Below are 24588 nucleotides of genomic sequence, written 5' to 3'. Positions count from 1 at the left end.
TCATGGCAAAAGCAAGGGAATGGAAGTAAAAGAAATACAGCTAAACTGAAAAAGTCCAATTCTCGCTCCCTCATGACTTGTGTCCTGGTACTTTAATCACTTGCTTTTTATGCCACTTGATTTAATGTAGCTCATCTAGGTTCGATGGAAGATGCCCCGCAGCAACTCAATATCTATCAGACATTTACAGCTGCTAATTTTTCATGTTCTTCATCTGATTTCTTTTCAGTGGGAAGAGGTCAGTGGCTACGACGATGCCATGAACCCCATCCGGACGTATCAAGTCTGCAATGTACGTGAGCTCAACCAAAATAACTGGCTACGTAGCGACTTCATCCCGCGAAAAGATGTACTGCGCGTATATGTGGAGATGAAATTCACAGTGCGTGACTGCAACAGCATTCCCAACATCCCTGGTTCCTGCAAAGAAACATTTAACCTCTTCTACTATGAGTCTGACTCGGATTCAGCTACGGCTACCAGCCCTTTCTGGATGGAGAACCCTTATGTGAAGGTTGACACCATCGCCCCAGATGAGAGTTTTTCCATGCTCGAGTCTGGACGGGTAAACACGAAAGTCAGAAGTTTTGGCCCGCTGTCCAAAGCTGGCTTCTACTTGGCCTTCCAGGATCTCGGTGCTTGCATGTCGCTCATCTCAGTCAGAGTGTTTTATAAGAAGTGCTCCACCACAATCGCCAACTTCGCCGTATTTCCCGAAACGGCAACGGGGGCTGAAGCGACATCGCTGGTGATAGCCCCAGGAACTTGTGTCCCCAATGCCTTGGAGGTGTCTGTGCCGCTGAAGCTTTATTGCAACGGAGATGGGGAGTGGATGGTTCCTGTAGGAGCCTGTACCTGCATGGCTGGTTTTGAACCGGCCATGAAGGACACCCAGTGTCAAGGTGAGTGTTTTCACAATATATAATTTAGGTCAGTTTATGACGTGTTGTGGCGGATTAAGTGGATTAGACATTCTTCAACAGGTTGCTCAAGGTTCAAACCCACAACAGAATAGTGTGCTACTTCATCTTATGTTACAGTCCTCAGATTTCAGGATGGAGCCTTCTTACGAAGATCATATGAGAAGACATTTACGTTTACATTTTGGGAACATGGAATGGTATTAGACTAGTGGTCCTAGTCTTCACAAAGACTTAACTGCTGTGGAAAAAAACACACTGATTGCCTGAGAGATTAATTGGACATTATTTTGGCTACAGGATACACTGTTTTATGCTGGATTGTTCACTCAACACATCGTAATGAATAATTTATTTTATCTTGTTTTCTTTTGACATGTTAATCCAGTGATTACAAGCTATAATAATACAGACTAGCAGGGCTACGCACTCCCGTGACCTCAGTTTTGCCTTGAGGTTGGTTGCAAAATGAATGTGCAGTGTGTTGTCTCTTTATGAAAGCGAGTGGCTAATGGCTTCAGGTCTGATGGAAAACATGACAGGTTCACAGAGGTGAAAGAGAAAGGTAAATTTAAACAGCAAGGTCCCGACTGAAATGGAGTGCAGGTGACAGCATGAGAATAATGAAGGATAAATGGAAAAATTTGTGCTTGTGTGTACGTGGGTGTAAAATTAGGCCTGGGCGTGCAGAAAGTGTGTGAAGAGTGAAAGAGCGATCTGGTGAGGTTATTGATCACGTGAATGCAAGGTGCCCCGTGCGTGTTCGCTGGGCTTCGACTTCGGCGGTGATCCCTGCCTGTCTGGGTCCTTCTTCCTATAATAGAAGAAAGCGATGACGCTGCACAGGCCTTATATTTTGTATCCACTCCACTCCAGGAGTGGGTGGATACTGAATATGCGCTCACCTTTAGAAGGAGAGTGTTTGCACGAGACAAAGGGGAGAGTGTAGTATATCTAAAGTGAACGTGGTTAAAAACTCATTTGTTTGTTTCTGGCACCTCAAGGTTGAAGCTCTGGTGACTGGCCGCTGATAAAATGCTCTCTAATCACTAGAAACCACAAGGGATAAATCTCGCTTTCTTGTTCTCGTTAGGTCCTCTCTCCTTTTCCTTCCTCTCCTTCTATATTATTCCATGCTCATTTCTCATCACCCTTTTTCCGTGCTTTTTCTGTCCTCCTAGCATACAGTATCTCTTGCAGCTCTTCATTTCTCTCTGCGCCAGTCTTTACTTCTCCAATTCCTTCCTAATCTGAAGGCCGTTGTGCTCATTAATAAGCCACTAGAGTTACAGTAAGGATGTCAGTATTAATATTAATCGATGAGCCTTTTTTGCCTTCCCACTCATTAGCTGCACATTTTTTACCCCCAATATTCTTTACTTTTTCATGCCTCAGACTTTCCAATTTCAGCATACATTTTAATCAGTTCCTTAAGCTCTATGTTCTGCATGAGAGGATAAGACACAGGGGAGCGAGGAAGAGGGGAGGTGGGGGTCCTACAGGATTAGCATTTTCTATGCCTCCACCTCTTCCACCTCTCCCTCCCTTTTCGCTCTACCCCCTTGTCTGTCTTTCTTCCTCATTCTTTAATGGTTCCTCTAAGGGAAAATAGATAAAAGGAACAGGATGACCCCTTTACTCGCTGGAAGTGATTGATCAGCGCTTTCAACCTTTTGGTGTAAAAAAAGAGGCTTCCTTTAACGGGAATGCTTCTTCAACATCTTTGCTAACAGTTAAAAATATTTTTTTTCTTGCCCTGTGAGCTCAGAATTAGCTTGCAATTTGTTCTGTGTTAGGTGAAAAAATATGAACAAATTTGTTTAAAGAAACTGTTCTGACACCTAAATTCAAGGTCAGTTCTTTATCTGTTTATCAAACCAAACTTCCTGTTAGCCAGCAGTGTGGATAACTCTGACAAATTGGTGGGAGAACAAATATACTCAGTGCTAATGTACACGGTGCAGCCAGCTGGTGGTTTTGAGCTAATATTGAACTTTCAGAAGCAGGAAAACAGCAGGAGCAGTAAGTGGTCTGCTGTAAATTTGACCTCTGACCTCAGTCGTTTTCAAAGGGGAGCATAAATCCAACATGGAATCTGTGACGATAATTATCATTCGGGGGGGAGGACAAACATTGCAGTTTGTCCTTGACGTTGACGAGCTAATGCGCTAGTGGGTCAGCTAATCAACTGGCCCTTGTAAACTTTGCCTCTCTTACCTGCTCCTGCCTCTCTTTTTTTATTAGGCATGGCGGCAAACTCATTCATCTTTTAACAAGACAGTTTATGAAAGATATGGAGCCTACCCAAGCGTCCTGAATCACAATGTTGCCGTTACAGTTTCCCTGCACGTCTGTAACTTATCACACGAGTTATAAACGTCCAAACAGCAGCTATAAATGGAGATATGGCATTTTCAAATCCTAGCAGTGTTTTCATGTTACTGACTTGCCTTCAAGAACCAGTTTAGGTAAAGTTATGCTGAAAGTAGTTTCCTGTATAGAAGTAGTCTCAGTAGAAATACAGAGAAAAAACAATTTTTTAAAAAAAGAAACTTTGACATGGTCTCTGTCTGTATACAAAGATTTATGTTTGCACGTTTGCATTTCCTGATTTCCTCACTTTGCAAATTCTGAATACATCGTCCACTAAGTAAATGTTATTTGTACATTCAAAAATAATTAATCAATATAACATAAGCACACCAGTCAGATTTTCATGTTTTTGACACTGCGTTTTTAGGAGACCTGGGATGCCAATGTTACCTCTAAAGCACTTCTGTTGCTTCTGTTGTTTAAGTGTGCTGTAGGCTATAAATAAAATGAACATGGCAGTCAACACAAACCGACATGTTTGATGTATAGTTTTTTCTTCACTTCCAAAAACATAATTTATGTAACACAATTCAGTGGGCTACATACTGAAATTAGAAACAAAGTATCAATCCTATTGTGCTAGTATTGATCCGAGACTACTACAAATACTATAGTACTTTTTCCACTAAAAATGAGTAGAATTACAGGCTATTGGCATGGATTGGCAAAAGTAAAATTTGTCTTTTCATTCCAGAGTAAGACACTTTCTAAAATGATAGTGGTAAAATCAGTTTGTTTGTGTTTTTTTTAAGCTGTTGGTCATGCTTTCTTCATCATTCCCTCTTTTGCCATCAGCTTGCAGCCCTGGCACCTTCAAGTCCAAACAGGGGGACAGTTTGTGCTTGCCCTGCCCAGCCAACAGCCGTGCCAGCTCGGGAGCAGCCAGTGTTTGCTCCTGTCGAAACGGTTATTACCGCGCAGACACAGATTCTCCCGACTCCCCCTGCACTAGTAAGTAATGCTTCCTTCAGCCATCTGTATAACTCAGTACGTTTTAATGCTGACAACCTTACATCTAGTCTATTTTTCCCATCAGAACTGGGCCAAATGTGTTGTAATCATAAAGTTAAAGTTATTGTGTATTAAACGTCTTTGGATATTTCCATCAACTGCTGATAAAAGCTCCTAGCACAATGCTCCTGCCACGCCACACAGACAGCAAACAAGTCTGCTTGCTTTCCCAGCGTTATCCACAACTTTATCATCCAACCCCTCCCCTTCCCACCAACCTGCACTCACAACGTCTCTGCCCCACTACGGCCGGAAAGTGAAACCCACTTGTTTTTTTGTGAGCTTTATCTTTTTTTTTTTTTTTTACTGTTGGCTCTATTAAAAGCAAACAGACACTGAGGGGTGAATTTATTCAGAAGTGAAGAAAGAAGATCCTTTTTTCTGTTGCTGGGGTGTGGGGCTGATTCTCCCACAGTGCAGTGAGAGATAAGGCTCCGGTAATTGGATAAGAATTGCCAAGACTCTGCCAATAGTTTGTCTTGCTCGTTGCCCCCAAGCACTCTGTACACACAGACACACAGTGGAAATAAGCATGCAATTCAAATTTGAACTCCTGTCCTCTTTTTTTCTTTTTTTTAATGAAGAACTGCTGGAACAGTCTCTTGTTACAGTGAAAGAAAAGAAAATGGTCTAGTTAATGCATAAGAAATGTACTAATACCGCAGCGCAGTTATGGAATAATGAATGCATGTGTGTGTAATGATATATAAACTGTGCTTTCCAGTATGAATCTTTTGTCTATTGTCCTGATGTCTCTGTGCTGTCACCAGGACAAATTTCTTTACACCCATTGTGCACGGAGATTGAATGCATTCTCATTGCGACCTATTTTCTTCATCCCATCCTTCCTTTTGCAGCCGTTCCGTCTGCCCCACGCAGCGTCATCTCCAGCGTCAACGAAACCTCGCTCGTGCTGGAGTGGAGCGAGCCTCGTGACCTGGGCGGCCGCGATGATGTCCTCTACAACGTCATCTGTAAGAAGTGCCTCCCCGACCGGGGAATGTGTTCGCGCTGCGACGACAACGTGGACATCTCACCGCGCCACCTGGGATTGACCCAGCGGCGTGTGGCGGTCCGGAACCTGCAAGCCCACACACAGTACAGCTTCGAGATCCAGGCGGTCAACGGCGTTTCCAACAAGAGCCCCTATACGCCCCAGTTCTCCGCCGTGAACATCACCACAAATCAGGCCGGTAGGTGCAGCTTCAGCACTGTGGCTACCTGGCAAAGATCAGCATTGATGTTTCGGGCGATGCCAACTTTCAAAGGCTGGGAAAAGACACAAAAGGATGTCAGAGAATACGCTCTGCGCCTAAAAAGCAGAGATCAATTTCTTGTATGTATGTAGGAGTGTGCTACATATTTTTCCTTTGAACAGGGATTGAGAAGGAAGACATTCTTCTGAATGAGCTTAGAAAGCGACCTTTTTTTCACACGCCCACAGCATGCTCTGTGCTAACACCACTGCAAATAGCAATAGCGAGGCAGTGTATATTCAAAGTGTGGAACCTTTAGTATTCTGGCTGCCCACTGGTTCCAACCCACCGATCCTTCAGCTCTCAGCAAAAACAGTAACTAGGCCAATGTAGCAATCAGAGCTGAGATGATTTTTTTTAAACCCATCTGGTATATATAGATATACAGAGTAATAGAACCCGCTATTGATAAGCCAAGTGATGAAAATAAATCAATAAATGGAGGGAGACTGTAGACCAGGGACGTCAGAATACTTGTATATCGTGCATTGGACCAGTAACACTCCACCTGTCAGTGAAAAAGGATAAGTATCCTAAGATACCTTAATATAAGAAAAAGAAGTGCAGTTTCAACAGTATGTCTCAGTTTTTCCACATGATAAAGAAAAGCTGCTGTAGTAAATGAAAGAAAGCTTTCAGCATTATTCTTTGGGCTAAAATTATAAGGAATAAATGTTTTAAATCACAGAAAAAAATCCGAAAGGTTTAGAAAGTTTCCATTAATTCACATTTTTTGTGGACATACTGTAAAAAACAAGAACTCTTCTTTTTTTAAATGGTTTGTTTATTACTTAACTACTTTGGTGCAATATGAACGGTCTTTATCAGAAGGAAAAACTCCAAATACATTTAAAGTCCAGAATGTACGCCCTCCTTGGATTGGAGTCTTTGGCCACTGAGCCTTATGTTTGACACTATAGCTGGGGGACTATTATGATCATTTTTTCAGTTACCTAGGAAATCTCACTATTCTCAGTGATGTACTTTTACTCACTCCAGTTTTTCTTTTTACTTGTAAATTGAACTCTTTGCTGCTGTGTTAAGTTTGCTCTTTCGGCTAGCCTAGTAAACACCAAGGATTATTCCTTGGCTCCTCCTCCCCCACCCTTTTTCCTTCTCTCCATGGCCTTGTCCTCCTCACCTTTGACCTTGTGTGCCTACTCCTAAAAGATTCTTTAGGAATGCCTTCTTTTTGTGAGTCTGGAACCCAAAGGCCCCACCAGCCCCACATGAGGGCCTCATTGTTTCATGGGGAGGTTTGGCGCTGGGCTGACAGGGACAAGTGTCCACCCTTGGGTGCTTGGGGTCAGGTGGGTGCGGAGGGAGCAGTGAAGAGAAAGAACGGGGCAAGAGTGCATCATTTGTGATCAGATTATCCATTTGTGTAGTCCCAAGACCATCCCTGCATGTGCAGTCACCTTTTAAGAATCAAAATAAATACTGGGTTGGTGATAAGCCCCTGGGGCCACCTCCATGGTTACTCCCAACGTCTCCTCCTGGAGGAGGGCCCCTAATCCCTTGGCTAGAGTAACCAGGGGATCTGCCTAGGAAGCATTGTCTTCTGGGGGAATAAGAGAGACAAGGAGAAATGGAATAGATGGGACTTACAAGGAAGGGGAAAACTCAGGAAAGGGGAGGTGCAGACACCAGAAAGAAAGACAGAGCAACAGAAGGTTGTCTGGTCTCCAAGACAAGCAGCGAGGTTAGAAAGGAAATGGAATGGGGACGATGAAAGAATGTAAAAATGGGATGTAAAAGTTTTTAACAAAGCCAGCGAAAACTGGTGTGTGGTATGGGGGAATGAGAAACACTGATCCAGGGATTTTCCTAAAATGAGTGCGGTACAGTATCGAATAATATTATTGTGCAACACTTGACTTCCTTCACTTCACTTTCCTTATTGACCAGAAGTGATTATCAGCACATCTGTCTTGGTTAGACAGGACATCTTGTGAAGAAGTCATAAAACTCTGGAGGAAGGGGGGGTGGATGGAGGGCCGTAGCAGTGAAAGATAAGCAAAAGAGTTGAAAAGTCCACTGAAAAAGCAGGAAGTGTATTATTTATATTCAAGTAAAGGTAATAGTGGAGATAGACAGTGGAAGGTGTGAAGTAAAGTTAAAAGGGTAGACCGAGTGGAGGAGGGAGTAAAGGAAAGAGCGGCATGGGCTTACTGTTAATGCGGCACGTGTAAACTAAGCATGGGAAACTCCAGTGATTACATGTTTCATAAAATAATTAGATTGTATGGTGTGTGCACATTTTTGTATTTGTATATTATATTCATGCGCAGCACTTAAAGAACAAGATCTTTTTCTACAGCCGAGAAAAAAAAGGAAAGCACAGCTCCTCTCAAACATTTCAACGAGATTGTGGAGTAACAGCTCAGCAGCAGTGAAGCAAGTGCACAGACACATACGTGCAAAACTCTGTATGTGCGGCTGTTCCTTAGCTCGCCCGCCGTTAATATATGACAGAGGGAACTGCATGGACCTTATCCATCAGTTTCTAAAGTTTGATTCTCTTGCTACAGGAGAATTAGACATAACCTCTCGTTCCCCTAGGACTCTGGGAGGGAGAATTTGAGCATTAGTCGGGAATGGCTCTGCATACTAACTAGTGGCCAAAGCTTTTCACAAAGCTCACAGCTAAGACTTTGTATTTGGGCTTCTGTGGACAGACAAAGGGCACAGAACTTCAAAAGACATAACACGAAAAACAATAAATAAAACGGATTTCCCTTTATTTATTTTCCCCCTGTGAAGCTCCCTCTGCAGTGCCCACAGTTCACCTGATGGCGGCCACAGCGAGCACCATGAGCCTGTCCTGGCTGCCTCCAGAGAAGCCCAACGGAATCATTCTGGATTATGAGATTAAGTACCATGAGAAGGTAAGCGCCGATGTTAGAGAACGCCTGTAATTCAATCCAATTTCAGTGACTCGCATGGTTTCTGTATCATCTGTGTTTCTGTAAATGTGGAAAACAATGGCTCTGCTGATAAACACATGTTGGCCGTGAGGCTTCCTTTTCTTCTTATTCCACTCTTTCCATCTCTTTCTATCCTTCCAATCCCTTCCCTGTTGTACTCTTCCCTTTTCTTCTTTTCCCTCCCATCCTCTGTCAATCCATGCCTTAAAAAGTTTCTAAAACCCCAGAAAGTTTAGAGTTTTCCTTGGGGAAAGAGCACAGTCCTCACTATATGCTGTCTTCTGCTGTCAGATTAACATACCAGCTATGATATGGCACTCCTTTTCTCTCTCTCTCTCTTGGTCTTGTCTTTTTTATATATTTTTTGTCAACCTACATCAAAACTTTTAGAGAAGGAACAATGAGGAGCAGGGGTGCGTTGTTTAATCCCTGTATTTGTATGTGCAGGATCAGGGTGAGGCCATTGCCCATACCATGACTGCCCAACGGAGCAACGCCCGCATTGAAGGTCTTAAGGCTGGTACGCCTTACGTGGTGCAGGTCCGCGCTCGAACAGTCGCTGGTTACGGTCGCTACAGCAGCCCAGCCGACTTCAGCACCAACCTCCAAAGTACGTTACACCCCGCCTGCGTTACTACCCGGGGATATACTGGGATATGTCTGTACAAATAGTGCAATGCAAAGCTTATAGATGTGTTGGATTTTTTCAAGCGTTTATAGTGTAAGAAGCCAATATGCGAGAAACGAAAAAAACTGAAATTCTTGTAACGGACTTATGATTTGATGAAAATGTACCTATGGTCAGCCAGTCTGTGTATCAGCCATACCCTTCCTCTACTTTATAAAGGATGTGCAGATTCTTCTGTATACAGATTAATAAACCTCGTACTTTTGTACTGAGCTGGATTGCAGCTAGTTTGGTCGATGCTTGCGGCAACTGACTAACTAACTGATCACCTTCTCTCTTTAATCTTGTAAAGCTGACCCCCCAAAGTCGCTGCAGGAACAGCTGCCGCTCATCGTTGGATCAGCCACCGCCACCTTAGTCTTCATCATTGCAGTTGTGGTCATCGCTATTGTCTGCCTGAGGTGAGAATCCTGCTACTAAAACAGCAAGGCTTACAGAAGCATTGGTGCCAAACTGTTGTTTTTCCCGTCAATTTGAAAAAAACAAAACAAAACACCGAGATAGCTTCAAATGTCAGCTTTGTTTGCTTGTCCTCCAAACTGCCCCGGAACAGTCTCAGCGGATTGCTTTGCCACCTGTGAGCCCACTGAATGCCAGATTAGCCTTCTGAATCTGTGAATAGTAAACAGCTTTGGCCAAAATGCTACTTTGCTCAGTGGAAACAGCATGGTGGAGCAGCTGTTGGGCCTGATAGGCCTGCCCTCACGGCCCAGCACTCAGAATCAACTGTGCGTTTGCCCGACCACAAAGAACCCAGATGCGCCCCTGTCTGCTGAGCCCAATTGACTGGGAAGCTGCAAGTGGCTGCTCTTACCTTTCAGAAAGTCTGACACTACATCAGCTGGGTCTAACCGCACTCGTTTATCCTTTATACCATTCATTTGTCAAGCAGAAAATGCCGTGCGAGGGTGTCTATATGTGCGAGAGGCTGGCACCCACTGCTGACTGGTGCCCACTTGGGTTCTCTCTGCAAGCCAGTTCAGGCAGCTGCTGACAAGCGTGGGCATCGGTCATGCTAGACTGAATAATAATCTCCCTGGATCCCCCTCCTTTTCTTTCTCCCTCCTGCCTCTTCGCTCTCCCTAATTTTCACACCGCTACATTGTGTCTCTCTCTCTCTCAGGGTCTTGGCTTAGCCACTGCTCTGACTGCTACAGAAGAAGGGAGAAAAATAGAAATGATACAAAATACACAGCTTCGGCATATACCAGAAGAAAATTAGAATTTAAAATAAAATGCAAATTACCATCGGGTATTTTTTGCCCCGGTTACTGGTTAGACAACAAAGGAAGCACATTAACATGTGATTTCAACAACCCAGCTCCGTATCCGAGCCTACACCCCACCCCCGCTGGGTGCGAAAGGGACAGATGCATGGAGGTGAAGCTGGAGGAACTGAGTGGCTATAAGAGGACAAGAGTAAATAAGTTCATAAAAACAGAAAAGGGAGACTGACAACCAGAGAGCAAGATTGAATTGAAATGTGCAGTGTGATGTCTGCGGGGCGAGGAAAGTGAGACAGCTGAGCTTGCTGTTTGAGTCCGCTTTTGTCACGGCTGCTCATTTTTTTTTTTTTTTTTGGGGGGGGGGGGGGGGGGGGGGGGTACTGAGAGTGAATGGCTTTCACTTGCCGCTTCAGACAATAGTATGATATCCTTTTGTTTACACTTGCGCTACAGTCCCCGAGTATGAATCATTTTTACCACTAGGCATTGATACAATCTTTATCAGCGTATCCCTTGCTTCCAGCGCACAAAAAGACTACACATATTTACCATGCCACATCACAGTGCGACTGCATCTCACGCTACAACTAGGCGTTATTAGGGATCTGTTTTCTCCCCGTGCCTTTGTTCCTCAGCAGTGTTTGTGTCCCACTGTGCAGGGACCACGTGACTCAGTTTGTGTTTTCATCTTTCTCAACAGAAAGCAGAGAAACGGTTCAGAGTCAGAGTACACAGAGAAACTGCAGCAGTACAGTAAGTCTCTCCGCTAAGCTCGCTTGCCTGTTCCAACGGCAGCATGTCTGTGCTTCTCGCTGTCGTCAGAAGTGATCAGACAGATATCACATTGAATATTTATTGCTTGGCAACGGAGATTCACTTTCCTGTTCTTGCCACTGAATCCCCAATAGTAACGCCGGGAATGAAAGTCTACATTGACCCCTTCACCTACGAGGACCCCAATGAGGCAGTGCGCGAGTTTGCCAAGGAGATCGATGTGTCCTGCGTGAAGATCGAGGAGGTCATTGGCGCAGGTAACCCACCAAAGCTCCTGAGCTACAGGGGGAAGACTGCTAGTCACCTCCAGGCCATACCATTAGAGGACTTCACACCAAGCGGTACTTTCACTCAATTCATCGCTAGCCCTCTTCTTGCTCGCCTCCCTACCGCATACCGTCACCTCTTAGGAACGTTTTTGTGTTTTTTGTTTTTTTAGCCTTCCAGATGTCCAGCACTGTGTTAGTGTGACTCACAGTTCTAGCACCCCCCACGTTTACCACGCCGTGTGCGTTTAAACTAGTTTTAATACCCATTGTATGGTAGATTATTTTTTCACCCATGTCCTAAAAGGCAAAAATTACCCCAATCCTGCAATGGGAGCAATGCAATAAATATGGCACAAGAGTTATTGATAACTGATTAAATTTTTGTAAAAGCACAACCCCATACAGACAGGATTGATTTCTCTAGGGGAGAGTTTAATCCCATCTGATTGCATGTATTTTCCAGTATAAGCTACAAACCTGTTTTTTTGCACACTTATTGAACTTTCGTGTGCACAGATAAACACTGAGCGTTAAGGTTTTGAGTTTCAGCAGCTGCCATCATTGAAATAATGCAGGATGTTGTAATTCTAGTGGTAATTATATCTGGCTACTGGCAGGAATGCTGTAGGATACCTTATCTACCTCTTAAAGTGGGCTTGTTTTCTACTTCTTTCATACCTCATTGCACTACTCTGCACTTCAAAACTGATGCAAAGGAAATTGAAATTTTAAAAGAAGGAAGACTGAAGGTAATGTGAAAATGTACTGTAGTTGCTGTAGCTCACAAACTTGTGTATGTTGTGAAATATCGAGAGATTTACTGGCCAGCGATTGCCTTAATGAGCACTGTGTGAACCTGCGAGGGCGTGATTGTAATGGATATGTACTTTAGAGGACTTAAAGTCCAGCTCTTTGGCTCTGTGTCTGGTTTTGTGTGTGTAAGCTTGGGGAATTCCTGTCTCTAAGAGCCATGGCTAATATTTATCTGTTGTACTCTTCTAGAGGTTTAAATCTGTCTGGTTGGGGTGTAAAATATATTAAATTGCTCCAAGTCCAGGATTGGCTGCCTGTAACCCTGCCCACTTTTTTATATCCGGAGAACCTCTTAATTAAAAAGAGGATTTTTACTGGATCGTTATGTTTGACCTTTTTTTCCCTGGTACTCACACCCTATCCACTATGTGGTTGTAACCCCCTTGTTTTAGAAACCCTCCCTCACATGATGTTGTAGACAGTGAAATATTTTATGTCTTTGATATATTTGACAGTTATATCTCTGCCTAAAAGCTACAGGACTGTGCCATGTGAGGTTCAGATATTTTAGCATATGTTTCTGAGCCAAAAAAGGAAGACGTTGTGATGGCAGAGATGGGAATCGCTTGCTTCTGCTACTACCATTACTACTACTACTACTACTACTACTACTACTACTACTACGACAGCTCTTCTACTGCTGAGGCAACTTCTTGAAACCCTCGCTCCCCAGCATTCGCCTTTAAAGTGACAAACCCTCAACCCCTGTCTTCCCTGTCCCCTTCCTCTCCTCTCCCCCTTCCTCAATCCATCCCTCCATGCCCCTCAACCCTTTGCCCCCGCCTTCCCTGACCTCCCCCTCTTTGTTACCTTTGCACCTGTGTTGACACGCATCACTTTCATCACCTGATTTTTCTTGGCTTCTTGCACACGCTTGGTGTAGAGTGTAAACATAAAGCGTCCACAACCCCCAAGCTCCTGTCTCCACCCATCTCTTCCTCCTGTGCTCACTTCTCCGGCCCCTCTGAAGCTTAGCACCCCCCCCCCCCCCCCCCAAACCCTTGACCCCCCTTTCCCCGTAATCACCCTAAGTCTGGCCTATAATGTCACCCAACTTTACCCTAAAAATGTTATGCTTTTTTTTCCCAGTCCTGTGTCATTTCACATTGTGCCATTATGCCTTTCACTCACCATTTGTTTTTCTTTTAGTATGTAAGTTAACAGTATAAAGTCACTGTATGCCTCCCCTTATATCACAATCCCTTAAGACTGGCCTAGAGTCTTGGCTTCTCTTGCAGTCCCACACCCCCTTGTCCCACTCTGCCCCCAGCTACCCTTCCCTGGCTCCTTGGTTCTAACCAGTTAACTGTCCCCTCTTCCCTCTTTCCCCCCACTCTCCTCCACTCTTCCGTCATGCCTCTCTTCCCTCCCTCTCTCTCTCTCTGTCTGTCTTTCCATCTCTCCTCTTTTGCTGTTTTTCTGGCTGTCTCACCTGGGCTCTCGCAGGAGAGTTTGGGGAGGTGTGTCGCGGTCGCCTAAAGCTGCCCGGGCGCCGGGAGATCATCGTAGCCATCAAGACTCTCAAGGTGGGCTACACCGACAGGCAGAGGCGAGACTTCCTATCTGAAGCTTCCATCATGGGCCAGTTCGACCACCCCAACATTATCCGCCTGGAAGGTGTGGTCACCAAAAGTCGTCCGGTGATGATTGTGACCGAGTTTATGGAGAATGGAGCACTGGACTCTTTTCTGAGGGTGAGAAAAAACTAATTAAAAAAACAAGCACACACCAGAATAGCCTTAAAATTAGTTACTCTGCATAAAATGTGATTTTATGAGTGATGCAACACTACTGGGTAAATAAGCCCATCCAAAGCCGCTGGATTTTTGTTTGCAGTTATCTCACTGTCTTTGCAACCTTAAAAGGTCTTCTTAAGTGCAGCTGCAGAGCTCACTATGGATATCTTACAAATCCTGTATTCTGGCAGTTGGTGACATTTACAGAGCTCAGTCTCCAATGAATCTCTGCCTCAAAGTCACATCATACACTGTCTGCCAGAGAAAAGAGGGGGGGCTGATACAGAGATAATGGAGAATGGAAGAATATAGAATGGGCATGTAGAAAAGAGAAGGAGATTACGGCGTGAGATGATGAGAGATTAAAGATATAGGTAAGAGGACATAAAAAAGTGTAGAAGACACTGAATATAGAGAGCTAAACCATGAAATAACCATGAGCTAAACCATGAAAGAAGAGGCACACAGGCTGTTTTCTCCTTTGAAAATGGATCCTTGATCTGCAATGCAGTTCATACGTGTCACTCTCTCCTCCTTTGCTAGCTCAATGATGGGCAGTTCACAGTGATCCAGCTGGTAGGCATGCTCCGTGGGATCGCAGCAGGCATGAAGTACCTGTCAGACATGAACTACGTGCACAGAGACTTGGCTGCCCGTAACATCTTGGTTAACAGTAATCTGGTGTGTAAGGTATCTGACTTCGGCCTGTCTCGTTTCCTTGAGGATGACCCCACAGATCCAACCTACACCAGCTCACTGGTGAGTTAGTGGATATATTACATTTGACTGCTTTTTGTGTTTGTCTGTATTCCTGTGTTTAAAAAGGCTACATATGTTGTTCCAACATCAACCCATTATTGTTGTTTTCTTTTAATCATCGTGTCCAATAAATGCCCGGTCTGTTCCCACAAGATCAGAGGTTTTTCTTGTCACTGTGGCACAGACACGTGGACAAATTAAGAACAGTTAAGGGTATAGAAGTCTATATTAAAGGGTGTGGAATGATCCAGTTAATGACATTAATGAATACGTGAAATTTAAAGATCACAAGAGTACCTCCAATCGCACGCAGGTGTTACACATGATTTGTTTTAGAGTCCCAGAAACGTTACAAAATCGGTTGTTGACAAATTGCTGGAGTCTCTAATATTCTTCAACTGGCAAAGCAGTTTGGGATTTATGTCTGAAAGGGTATACTGAGGATAATAGACTTATGAATATGAACGATGGTATAAAGACAGCTTTGTTTTTTTCTTCTCAGCTCTGATTCGGCCCGATATGAAAGACGCTGACCATTTTTTACATCCATGTATAGTAAAGCAAAGAAGGAGATAAAGCACAGAACAATGTCAGGAGGCGTGCAGAAGGTCAATTCTCCTTATGGCAGGAAGCAGTTGTGTTCATTTTTGTGCTCTTTACTCCAAGAGACACTCCTAGTATGAGTCAGCAACTGTCTATCGGGTACATAGTTGAATGAAAAGGATTAACAATGACACTGAAAAATGCACTGTGCTGCACATTTCATATCCTTAAAGTTTCACCTCTCTGCACGTGTCATTTGTCTGTAAACGTCTGACTAACCTTGTGTGAATGCGGTGTTTGGGTTCTATGGCATGCACCCATCTGTTGTGCATCAACGTTTCCCTTGGATAGTTTTTTTCTCACCCTCTCTTTCCCTCTTGTATGTGTGTGACTCTGTGTTTGCGCTCCATCTCTCCAGTATTTCATGCTCACCTACTCATTCGCATATCCACAGGGAGGGAAGATCCCCATTCGCTGGACCGCTCCAGAGGCAATCGCCTACAGGAAGTTCACCTCTGCCAGCGACGTCTGGAGCTACGGCATCGTCATGTGGGAAGTTATGTCGTATGGCGAGCGGCCGTACTGGGACATGAGCAATCAAGATGTAAGATCACAAGAGAATTTATGCTTATATATAAGAAACCACCTTCTTCTTCCATTTATGTGGAAGAGCCATTCTTTTTCTCACCACACATCCACCCACAGCTCCAACTTTTGCTTGCCCTTGTTTCTGTGAATAACCAAAGCCATTTTTTCCTTCTTTATCCCCGGTTTTTATAATTCCCACCATTCACTCTCTTCTGCCGTGCTGTTTTCCATCGACCGCCTCTCTCGCATTGTCCGCCCTCCCTCTGCGCTACACTCTGTGATTAGAAGTGATTGGGATTTCTCTGTTGTCCTTCCCCAGGTGATAAATGCCGTGGAGCAGGACTATCGACTGCCCCCACCCATGGACTGCCCGACAGCTCTGCACCAGCTCATGTTGGACTGCTGGGTGAAAGAAAGGAACCTACGACCTAAATTCACCCAGATCGTGGCCACGTTGGATAAGCTTATTCGCAATGCTGCCAGTCTCAAAGTAGTCACCAACAGCACACAGTCCTCGGGGTAAGCCTTAATATAAAAAGCACATTGGTCACGTTAAAGTCAAAATTAGTATGAAGGCCATGTCAAGTGGAGATTTGCAGTAAATGCTTGTTTATGCTGAGGAACATGTTATCATAGAAGGGGACTTTAAATGTGAGGGTGTTTTTCTAAATGCCCCTGAGGGCTCTTGTTAAGTGTAATGCTCTGTGTATTAATAATGCATAATTATGGTCATAGCATAAATGGATATTAGTAATGACTACCTTTCCTGAGTCATATGGCGGATTAGGCTTGCTTGGCTTTTGCGGTGTAATATAATAACAAGAACCTTCAGTCAGTTAAGTTTATTGATTTAAGAAACTCAGTCAGTAAAGAGAGTGCTGGTCAGGCAATTTCATTAGCACCAAGGGAAGAGAACTCTGCAAGTATTGCTAAGTTTAAATAGTGGATATGAATGTTCCTGAATCATCTGCAACAGGCTTCTTTTTTATTGTTCCGATATCATCTCATTCAACTCTTTAGTTTGCACAAGCTCAGGGTAAGCTGTTATACAAATCCAAATTACCATTGCTCAATTCGAGCCTTAAAGCAGCTTTATCGCCAGCTGGGAGCTCGACGTGTCACATCTACATTTAGCTGAACTATCTTTCCGTCCAATTGGTTTCTTGGAAAGAATTTGGAGGAACGAGTTGGCACAAAGCTGATGGGGCTGACCTACCTATCTGTCTCTGCATCGGGGTCTTTCTGTCTTGAGGGAGGGACAGAGACAATCCTGGGTTGTGCTCAAGGGGGAAACCAGGGTCTCGGTTGGCCACAGGAGCGACGCTCTTAGAAGATTAAGCTTGCGGTTAATTAGCCCGATTAAGGCGATGCAAAAAAGAGATGAGAGTGCCTTTTAATTAGCCACTAACGAGATTTTAAATGGGCCAGCAGAGAGGTGGCCTCCTGCCGATAGACCTAACAAGGGAGGAGTAAAAGATGTTACAGTCGTCCTGGTCGGCACTGAAGGGTGGCTGGAGGTTAGCTAACGCTGTCTGACATTAAAGACTTTGACTGCGGGAGTTGCACATGCCTGACCTGACTGAATATTTGCCCGCGTGAGCTTCGGTGATTTCTATCCTTTGCTGCAGCTCAATCGGTCAGAACAAGCAAAGAAAGAAACATCAAACTTTTTAAAACAATGACTGCATAAAAGGCCAAACCACTGACTAATGCAGCAGCCATTTTTTTATGACATGAAGTTCGGCTCGTAGTGGACTCACTAGCTAGCTCACAGCACTATCCAGCCTTCCTGCTGCGTTGTGCTTGTGGCTAACATGTGGCCAGCATAAGTCTGGACCCCTTTTGAAGCCAATTTTATGGGAGGACCAACAATACTCCATTAAGAGAAGCCAGAGTCGTGCGTTAACGACAGCCCAAGGGCTTGGATGCCCAAGCACAGGCCTTATTAAAAATCACTCCATCTACACCACTCAATGGAGCCTCTGTATCACTGTTATTAACTCCCCTCCTCCTCCTCCGTGTGCTTTCTCCTTCCCCTCTCGTTCTCTCTCCATTCCTTTTAATTGTTAATGAATCTAATGCCATCAAAAAGGATGACAGGGATCAACGGAGCAGAAAGGAGTGGAGACAGTGGTGCTCTTTCTTGTTTTTTCCCTTCACATCCCAGGACATTCTCTCCACCTCCACCTCCTCTGTCGTTCATCTGCTGCGCTTCGCTCTGAGTTGTTGCGCCGTTTTATTAAAACTCCCAAGGTGGCCTCTCTATCTGCAGCGTTGATCAGCGCAGGAGGTTAGGTTCTTTTTTTCCCCTAAAGAAGCCCTTTTGGGGCTGTCAACAGGTGTGCAGCAACACGCAGAGCGCCCTCCGACACGTTTTCAAGACGTTTGAGGGAAGCGTTGCGCAACTAATCACATTCATACGCTGTCAAACACACATGAACTATGAGTTTGTGAGTCATTTCTTCCAGAGTCCCCAACATTGCAAGTCGGCGCTAATGCGAAACCGCGCACACATGTGAGTGACATCTGTGTTTACATTTCAGTGTTTTTCCCTCTTTTCCTGAAAGCAATTTTTAAAAAATATTTCCACCTTTGCGGACTCGTGTTGCACACAGTGTATCATTTTATGCATTGGTAATTATGCACTGAAAGGCATATGGCTCCCAGCCTGTCGTTTAAGCTCGTGTTCTCACAGCCGGACGAAATTTGATTTGAACTGACCTGCAAAACCGCAAAGAGTCCAATCTTTCCAGATCAGATTTAAAGCACGTTTGTAGATGGTTTAATAGTGCAATCAGTACAACCACACAAATTGAATTTCAAGTTGTTGTTGATCTTTTGTTTTTTTCCTCCTTTCATCAGTCCCCAAACAATACACCGACATCTCTTTGCAACAAAAAGAACGAGACGCAAAACACAAAGACAGAGCTTTTCAGATATTTCCAGGTTTTCATTTCTTGAGGTTTTCATAAAGAAGGCACTTTTCTGCATTGTTATTAACATTATCACCATCACCGATGCTGCCAGGCAGATGCATTCCTGACTAAAACGATCTCCACTTGGTTTCTTTAACACTTGTTGCTGGTTTAAGCTAGATTTGAAGCTCTGTGTGTGAATACACGTGACCTCCCCTCACCAGCTGTTGCGCCAACATCCACCACCCAAGCCTCCAGCCAGTCTCTCCACAGTCACAACTTGCTCCTCACCCACCCTGTACATTCCCTGGGTCCTCGCCCCGCCCCTCCACTCGCCCCTGCACACAACTCAGTACAGAGGAGAGGAGAGGAGGAGGGAGAGGAGAGGAGAGGAGGAGAGAAATGGAGAGGTGGCGCTCAGCGGGGGGCGTTTGGGGGTGAGGTTGGCCGGTAGAGGCACACAGAGTGACGACCTTAACCCTCTCTCTCTCTCTGTTTCTCTTTCTCTCCTCCCTCCCTTCCCCCCTGTCCCCTAATGTAGGGTTTCTCAGCCCTTGCTTGACCGCTGTGTGCCAGACTATACCACTTTCACCACTGTGGGGGACTGGCTGGATGCCATCAAGATGAGCCGCTACCGTGACAACTTTGTCAACGCAGGATTTGCTTCCTTTGACCTGGTGGCCCAGATGACAGCAGAGTGAGTGGAGCTACTCAGGTCTACAACGCCTGAGCGGGACTGAGATTCAGAGTCAAATTAAAAACACTTAAATATGATGATGAGATGCGGAAAACAGGTCTCTGAACCAACTCAGATATCACAGAATAAGAAAAAGAATACATTTATATTTGTTTTCCAGTAGGTATGCTCACATACTTTGATATATGCTGAACACTAGTTTAATAATTGAAGATGTCAGAGATAACAAAGTGATTATATTTGGTTGATCAGAAGTTGCTTGCTCAGAAACTGATACTTTGTCGCCCGTTTTAGAAGCAAACAAATCACCGTTACACGATTGCACAGCACCGCAGCCTACAATTTTTAAGCTAACTCCTGCGGCTGTTTCCTTTACTGCAATTTGGTTCAGCTTTGATCATGTTTACAAACAGGAAATGATGCAATGGAAACCATGGAAATTGCAGGCCAGTGATGATTAAATAAATGAATTAGGATTATAATGATAAATAAATCATTCTCATTAGGTGCATAATAGACAGTGGAGGTGGGAGTAATTTGTTTCAATTTGGCTAGGCTGACAGGTGTGGTGTACTGTGGCTCTCTGTTGCCCTTAATGGCCAGTAATTCCTCTAATGGTGCCCATTTATTATCATTTCATCCTCCGTCACTGTGCTGATGGGGTTGGCAAAATATGGGGGGTGGGGGAGAATTTGTTTGTGTGAAGTTGTGGCGACTCGAATGTGACGAGAGGACAGATGTGCGCTGCGAAATTGTGTACCTGCGATTATGTACATATCTGGTTAAGTGATAGACTTCACTGTATACCTTTGTTTTTGAAGCAGAGAAACTCATAAAGTGAGAAAGCATGTTGTCTGTAGGTTATATTAGATCAGAAGGGACAGGACGCGTACAGAGGCAGAGCACTCGTGGTCAGCTGGTCAGCTGATGGTCTGCTCTCTCCTCAGCTATTATCTGGAGAAGTCAACTAAGTGTATGTATAGACATATTTATACTAGTATGAAATTACTGACATTGAAAATATCCTTCACATCATTACACCACAACCAGTCTGAATCATCGACATAAGGCCGGATGGATCCATGTTTTCATGTTGTTTTAAGTTCTGACCCTTCGAAATGTCGCAGCAGAAACTGACACTCATTACCCAGGCACCTGCTATGGTCCAGTTTTACTTAACCTCTGCGTACTGTAGCCCCTGTTTCCTGTTCTTAGGGGTGACACCCAGTGTGGTCTTCTGTTTCAAGGTTCAACTTGTTGTGCATTTGGAGATGCTCTTCTGCATACTTTTGTTGTAACAAGTAGGTATTTGAGTAACTGATGCCTTCCCATCAGCTCGATGCACTCGCAGGAGGCATTTTTAACTCAGAGAACAGCCACTCGCTGGAAAAATTCTCTTTTTTAAACCATCCTCTGTAAACCCTAAAGATGGCTGTACGGGGAAAATCTCAGCAGATCAGCAGTTTCCAGCCCGTCTGACTTTGCCACGTTCAAAGTCACTTGACAACCGAGCTTTGCAATGGAGACGCTCTGTTTGAACTGCAGCAGGTTGACTCGACCATATGCACACGTCTAAATGCATTGAGTTGCTGCCACGTGATTGGGTGGTTGAAAGATGGATCTACCTGCTGAAAGTAGCATGTAGTTATACAGAGAAAGGCTGTTGTTGATGAAGAAAACCTTTTGCTTCCGTGTTCCCGTGTTTTTTTTCTCGCCAAGTGACAGACGGGTATAGACTCTGTGAAGTCTGCCACCTGCCAGACAGTAGCGAAGTTTGCACTTTAATCATTAACTGTCATTACTGCTGCTCGCCTCACATCCTCATGCCCACCTGCTGGGTAACAAAGGTATCATGCATTAAGACTAACACTCAGATGAGTGCTCCCATTTTGTTACCTCACTCTCAGAATCCATTTTATGGTCCATCGCCAAGGTGAGGCCTATGTTGCGTTCCCACCTGGTCGAGTATGTGTTCACTTGTGGTGAACAGTGAAATTTGCACTTCAGCTTCATGTGATGTTTTCCTTCTTTTATTTCTTTTCTTTTCTTTTGTTTTCACGACTGAGCCACCTGTTCTCATTTTTCCTTTTTTTTTTTTTGTTTCCTTTTTGTTCTTCGCTCACAGGGACCTGCTGCGGATAGGGGTTACATTGGCTGGCCATCAGAAGAAAATTCTTGGTAGCATTCAGGACATGAGACTACAGATGAACCAAACACTTCCTGTCCAGGTGTGAGTGAGAAGACACGCAAACCGATGCAGTCGAAGGACAGCCAGACGGAAAAAGGGGGAGAAACTGTGCCAGAGATTGCCACTGGAAAACCCTAGCTGCCTGACCCATCTCTGCCAATTAGACACTACGAAACTGGCTTGCAGTGCCTCTGAATATTTTTTCTTTCTTTATTTCATTACCACTTACATTTCCTGTTTCTGCATTTTTTGTTAGTTTTCTGTTTTTTCTCCCCCCATCCAATCGGAGCTTGTGTGTTTTTGAAAGAGGAGAAATAGTAAACCCCCGTATATCCTTACGCGTGCCTCACCAGCTCTGGAGTGAGTTGATGTTTGCATGCATGTGCATTGTAGTGGAGTTGGCCTTAGTCCTGTCACTTAAATGTCACACTCTTATCCTCACACAAGAGCCCCTCCCCTTGATTCCTGTTCCCAGCTCTGCTGGATGATCTATGTAGGAAAGAAGGAAGACCCTTGTATAAAAAAAAGTGAAAACGTTTTTACATATAACGAAAATCAACGCAAAAAAAAAAAGTGTTTCAGACCACGAGAGAGCGAGAGGACAGTTTCCTTGTTTTGTTTTTTCCTTGCTAGAAGTTGTTTTATTGTGCATGTGTGTTGTTCTCCATCTTCATATTGAAGGTGTGTTATCTAAAAGGGCACTTGCTGGAAAAGGGTGGGGTGGTGGAGGAGGGCAATACGATGGGCTGCGGTCTAAAGGTCGAAGGAGTGACGGAGGTCAATAAAGGTCAAAGGGAGGCGGCCATATTTCTGGACACCTGTTTTGGTTGCTGGATCCTCGGTAGCTCAGAGACGACCTCTTCACTCTGACCTGAAGTGACTCAGGATAGTTTCCCAGTGTGGGAACACCTGCTCATCAACTGCATTTTACACCTGGTATTTTGCTTTTCTACTTTCCTTTGTCTGCACCATATTTTCTGTTTGTCAGATTTTTTTATTTTAATGTTTTTCTTTCTTGATCATATTTTGGGAGATTTGTGGTTTCAAAACGACTGGTCAGACTGAAGTACCCCCGCTGGATACGCGGTGACGACTGGGGGGGAGACGAGGACTGTGGCAACAAAATAGAAAGACCCTTTTGGCCTTTTGTGTGCATTTTTGTATGTGAGCGTGCGTGCATGTGGGTTTGTATGTGTGATCAAGTGCGACTGGATGTGCGGGTGTGGCGAGTTGCACACAAATATACTGTACAATACGGCTTCCGCTATTTGCCACCATGGAGAATTTACGCATGAACTGAACTGTGATAAGGAGCAAATATATCTGAAACACTTATGCTATATTCTGTGGACAACTGTTAAAAACATTCTTTTTTTTATTGAATCCAAAAAAATGGACTTTGGACGTAAACATATATATATATGAAATTATATATATATATATATATATATATATGCATCATGCAGAAACTGAAGACAAACCATGATGGACACTTTAATTTCTACTTTCTATTGTGTGGGTTTTAGAAATAATCAGAATCCTTGTTTTAATTTCTTGGCGTCCTGCCCTATGTATTTATTTGTACCTCACCCACCAACCCACACACCCCTCCCCAACACCCAGAAGGACTTTAGGCCGTTTGGGGACTTGGAACAATCAGAAGGAAGAGAAACTCCCAAGAGGATTCACCTATTGAATTGATGATTATTAAAACAAGAGAAATTGCATAATAATTGGATATTGTATTTTTGTTGTTGTTCTAAACAGCCTGTACATGTTTTGTAACAAAAAATAAGATAAATAACAAGAGAAAAAAATGGTGTTTTGACAAAACGGACGTGCTGTTGTGAAATGTTTGATTTTGAGCGAAGAAAAGGACAAAGGAAGTCAGGAAGTAGGGTAGAAGAGTTGAACACCATTTGTCTGGGTTTCCTCTGAATGGTCAACTCACTGTAGGTGTGTTAAAGTTTTTGTGTGCCATTTAAACTCGATATTAAGCTTCCCTGAATCCATTCTCATTCGCAACATGAAGAGCGTTTGTGAAGCTGTACTTAATCGTCTTCCAGGCACATTATTTTCACTCCTGAAAGTCACTTAAATGCAGACCAACACATCTTACCAAGGACTGTTATTATTAGGGAGCAGGTCCAGAGGCATTGTTGTGTCAGACTAGTCATTTCCACCCCAAGAGGTGGAACTCCATCATGTGACCTGCACTTTCCTACAAAACGATACTCACGTGAGAGACATCAGAGGAGAACCCTGCTGGTCACTGTTGGTTAAAATAATGCAAGTGGCCCATCGGGTCTCACAAGGATATAAGCATGCGGCTGACACAGACATCCAGGGCAAGATGACCCATCATTAGAGCTCTTCATTCCCTCTGTGGCCTGTAATCATCCTGTTTCAGCTCATGCCGCTAGTGCACGATTAGTACAGTGCAGGATCAACAGCCCAGACACGCAGTCAAAATCTGCAGCTCCTTTCATCGTAGCTGAAAGCCACAATTCTGAGACTGCACCATCTGCACTCCTCACGGAGAGGTATTTCAAGTTAGCTGAATAGGGATCCGCAAGGTACATCACCGGTGTCACCTTCCAGAGGTGATCAGCACATTATGACAATATTATTCCGTAGATATGTAAGGACAGCATGATGTTAGTGACTGTGGAGCGTGCCAACCCCTCATAAGTTCTTTCAAATGAAGAGGACGTTATGCAAAGCACACAATGCGTTCCCACCTTTGCGTGTTCTCATTCCACATACATGTGTTGTCACTACTGCTAGTACACTCTATTAAGGGCTTACTAACATGTAACAGTTGTAGGAGAAACTCAAATAGGAATTCTGCAGTTAAGTCAGACTTCATTGAGGTCGCCAAGGCATATTTGACATGATGGCTCAC

The 24588-nt window shown here is 44.1% G+C and overlaps 1 protein-coding gene across 6 annotated transcripts in view; it reads left to right on the top strand.

The window, feature by feature from the left end:
- The window catches only part of ephb3b (eph receptor B3b), a 56296-nt gene extending 32776 nt beyond the window's left edge, over window positions 1-23520 (top strand). Inside the window, exons 3-16 of one of the 6 annotated variants that reach the window (XM_080883231.1) lie at window positions 230-902; window positions 4089-4244; window positions 5162-5497; window positions 8324-8448; window positions 8935-9097; window positions 9468-9576; window positions 11102-11154; window positions 11310-11516; window positions 13704-13951; window positions 14537-14752; window positions 15750-15899; window positions 16203-16402; window positions 19340-19495; window positions 21621-23520. In XM_080883231.1, the coding sequence (XP_080739357.1) occupies window positions 230-902; window positions 4089-4244; window positions 5162-5497; window positions 8324-8448; window positions 8935-9097; window positions 9468-9576; window positions 11102-11154; window positions 11310-11516; window positions 13704-13951; window positions 14537-14752; window positions 15750-15899; window positions 16203-16402; window positions 19340-19495; window positions 21621-21729 (2901 nt within the window). In that variant the 3' untranslated portion in view covers window positions 21730-23520. Of the gene's footprint in view, window positions 1-229; window positions 903-4088; window positions 4245-5161; window positions 5498-8323; window positions 8449-8934; window positions 9098-9467; window positions 9577-11101; window positions 11155-11297; window positions 11517-13703; window positions 13952-14536; window positions 14753-15749; window positions 15900-16202; window positions 16403-19339; window positions 19496-21620 lie in introns of all 6 variants that reach the window. The other 5 variants (XM_080883230.1, XM_080883233.1, XM_080883232.1 and 2 more) reach the window with 5 other exon arrangements.
- The last annotated feature ends 1068 nt before the right edge of the window (window positions 23521-24588 follow it).

Source organism: Rhamphochromis sp. 'chilingali' (assembly GCF_963969265.1).
Source record: "Rhamphochromis sp. 'chilingali' genome assembly, chromosome: 5".
In the NCBI taxonomy this organism is placed as follows: domain Eukaryota; kingdom Metazoa; phylum Chordata; class Actinopteri; order Cichliformes; family Cichlidae; genus Rhamphochromis; species Rhamphochromis sp. 'chilingali'.
Note: the sequence above shows the minus strand (reverse complement) of the source record. Positions and strands in the feature narration are given on the sequence as shown.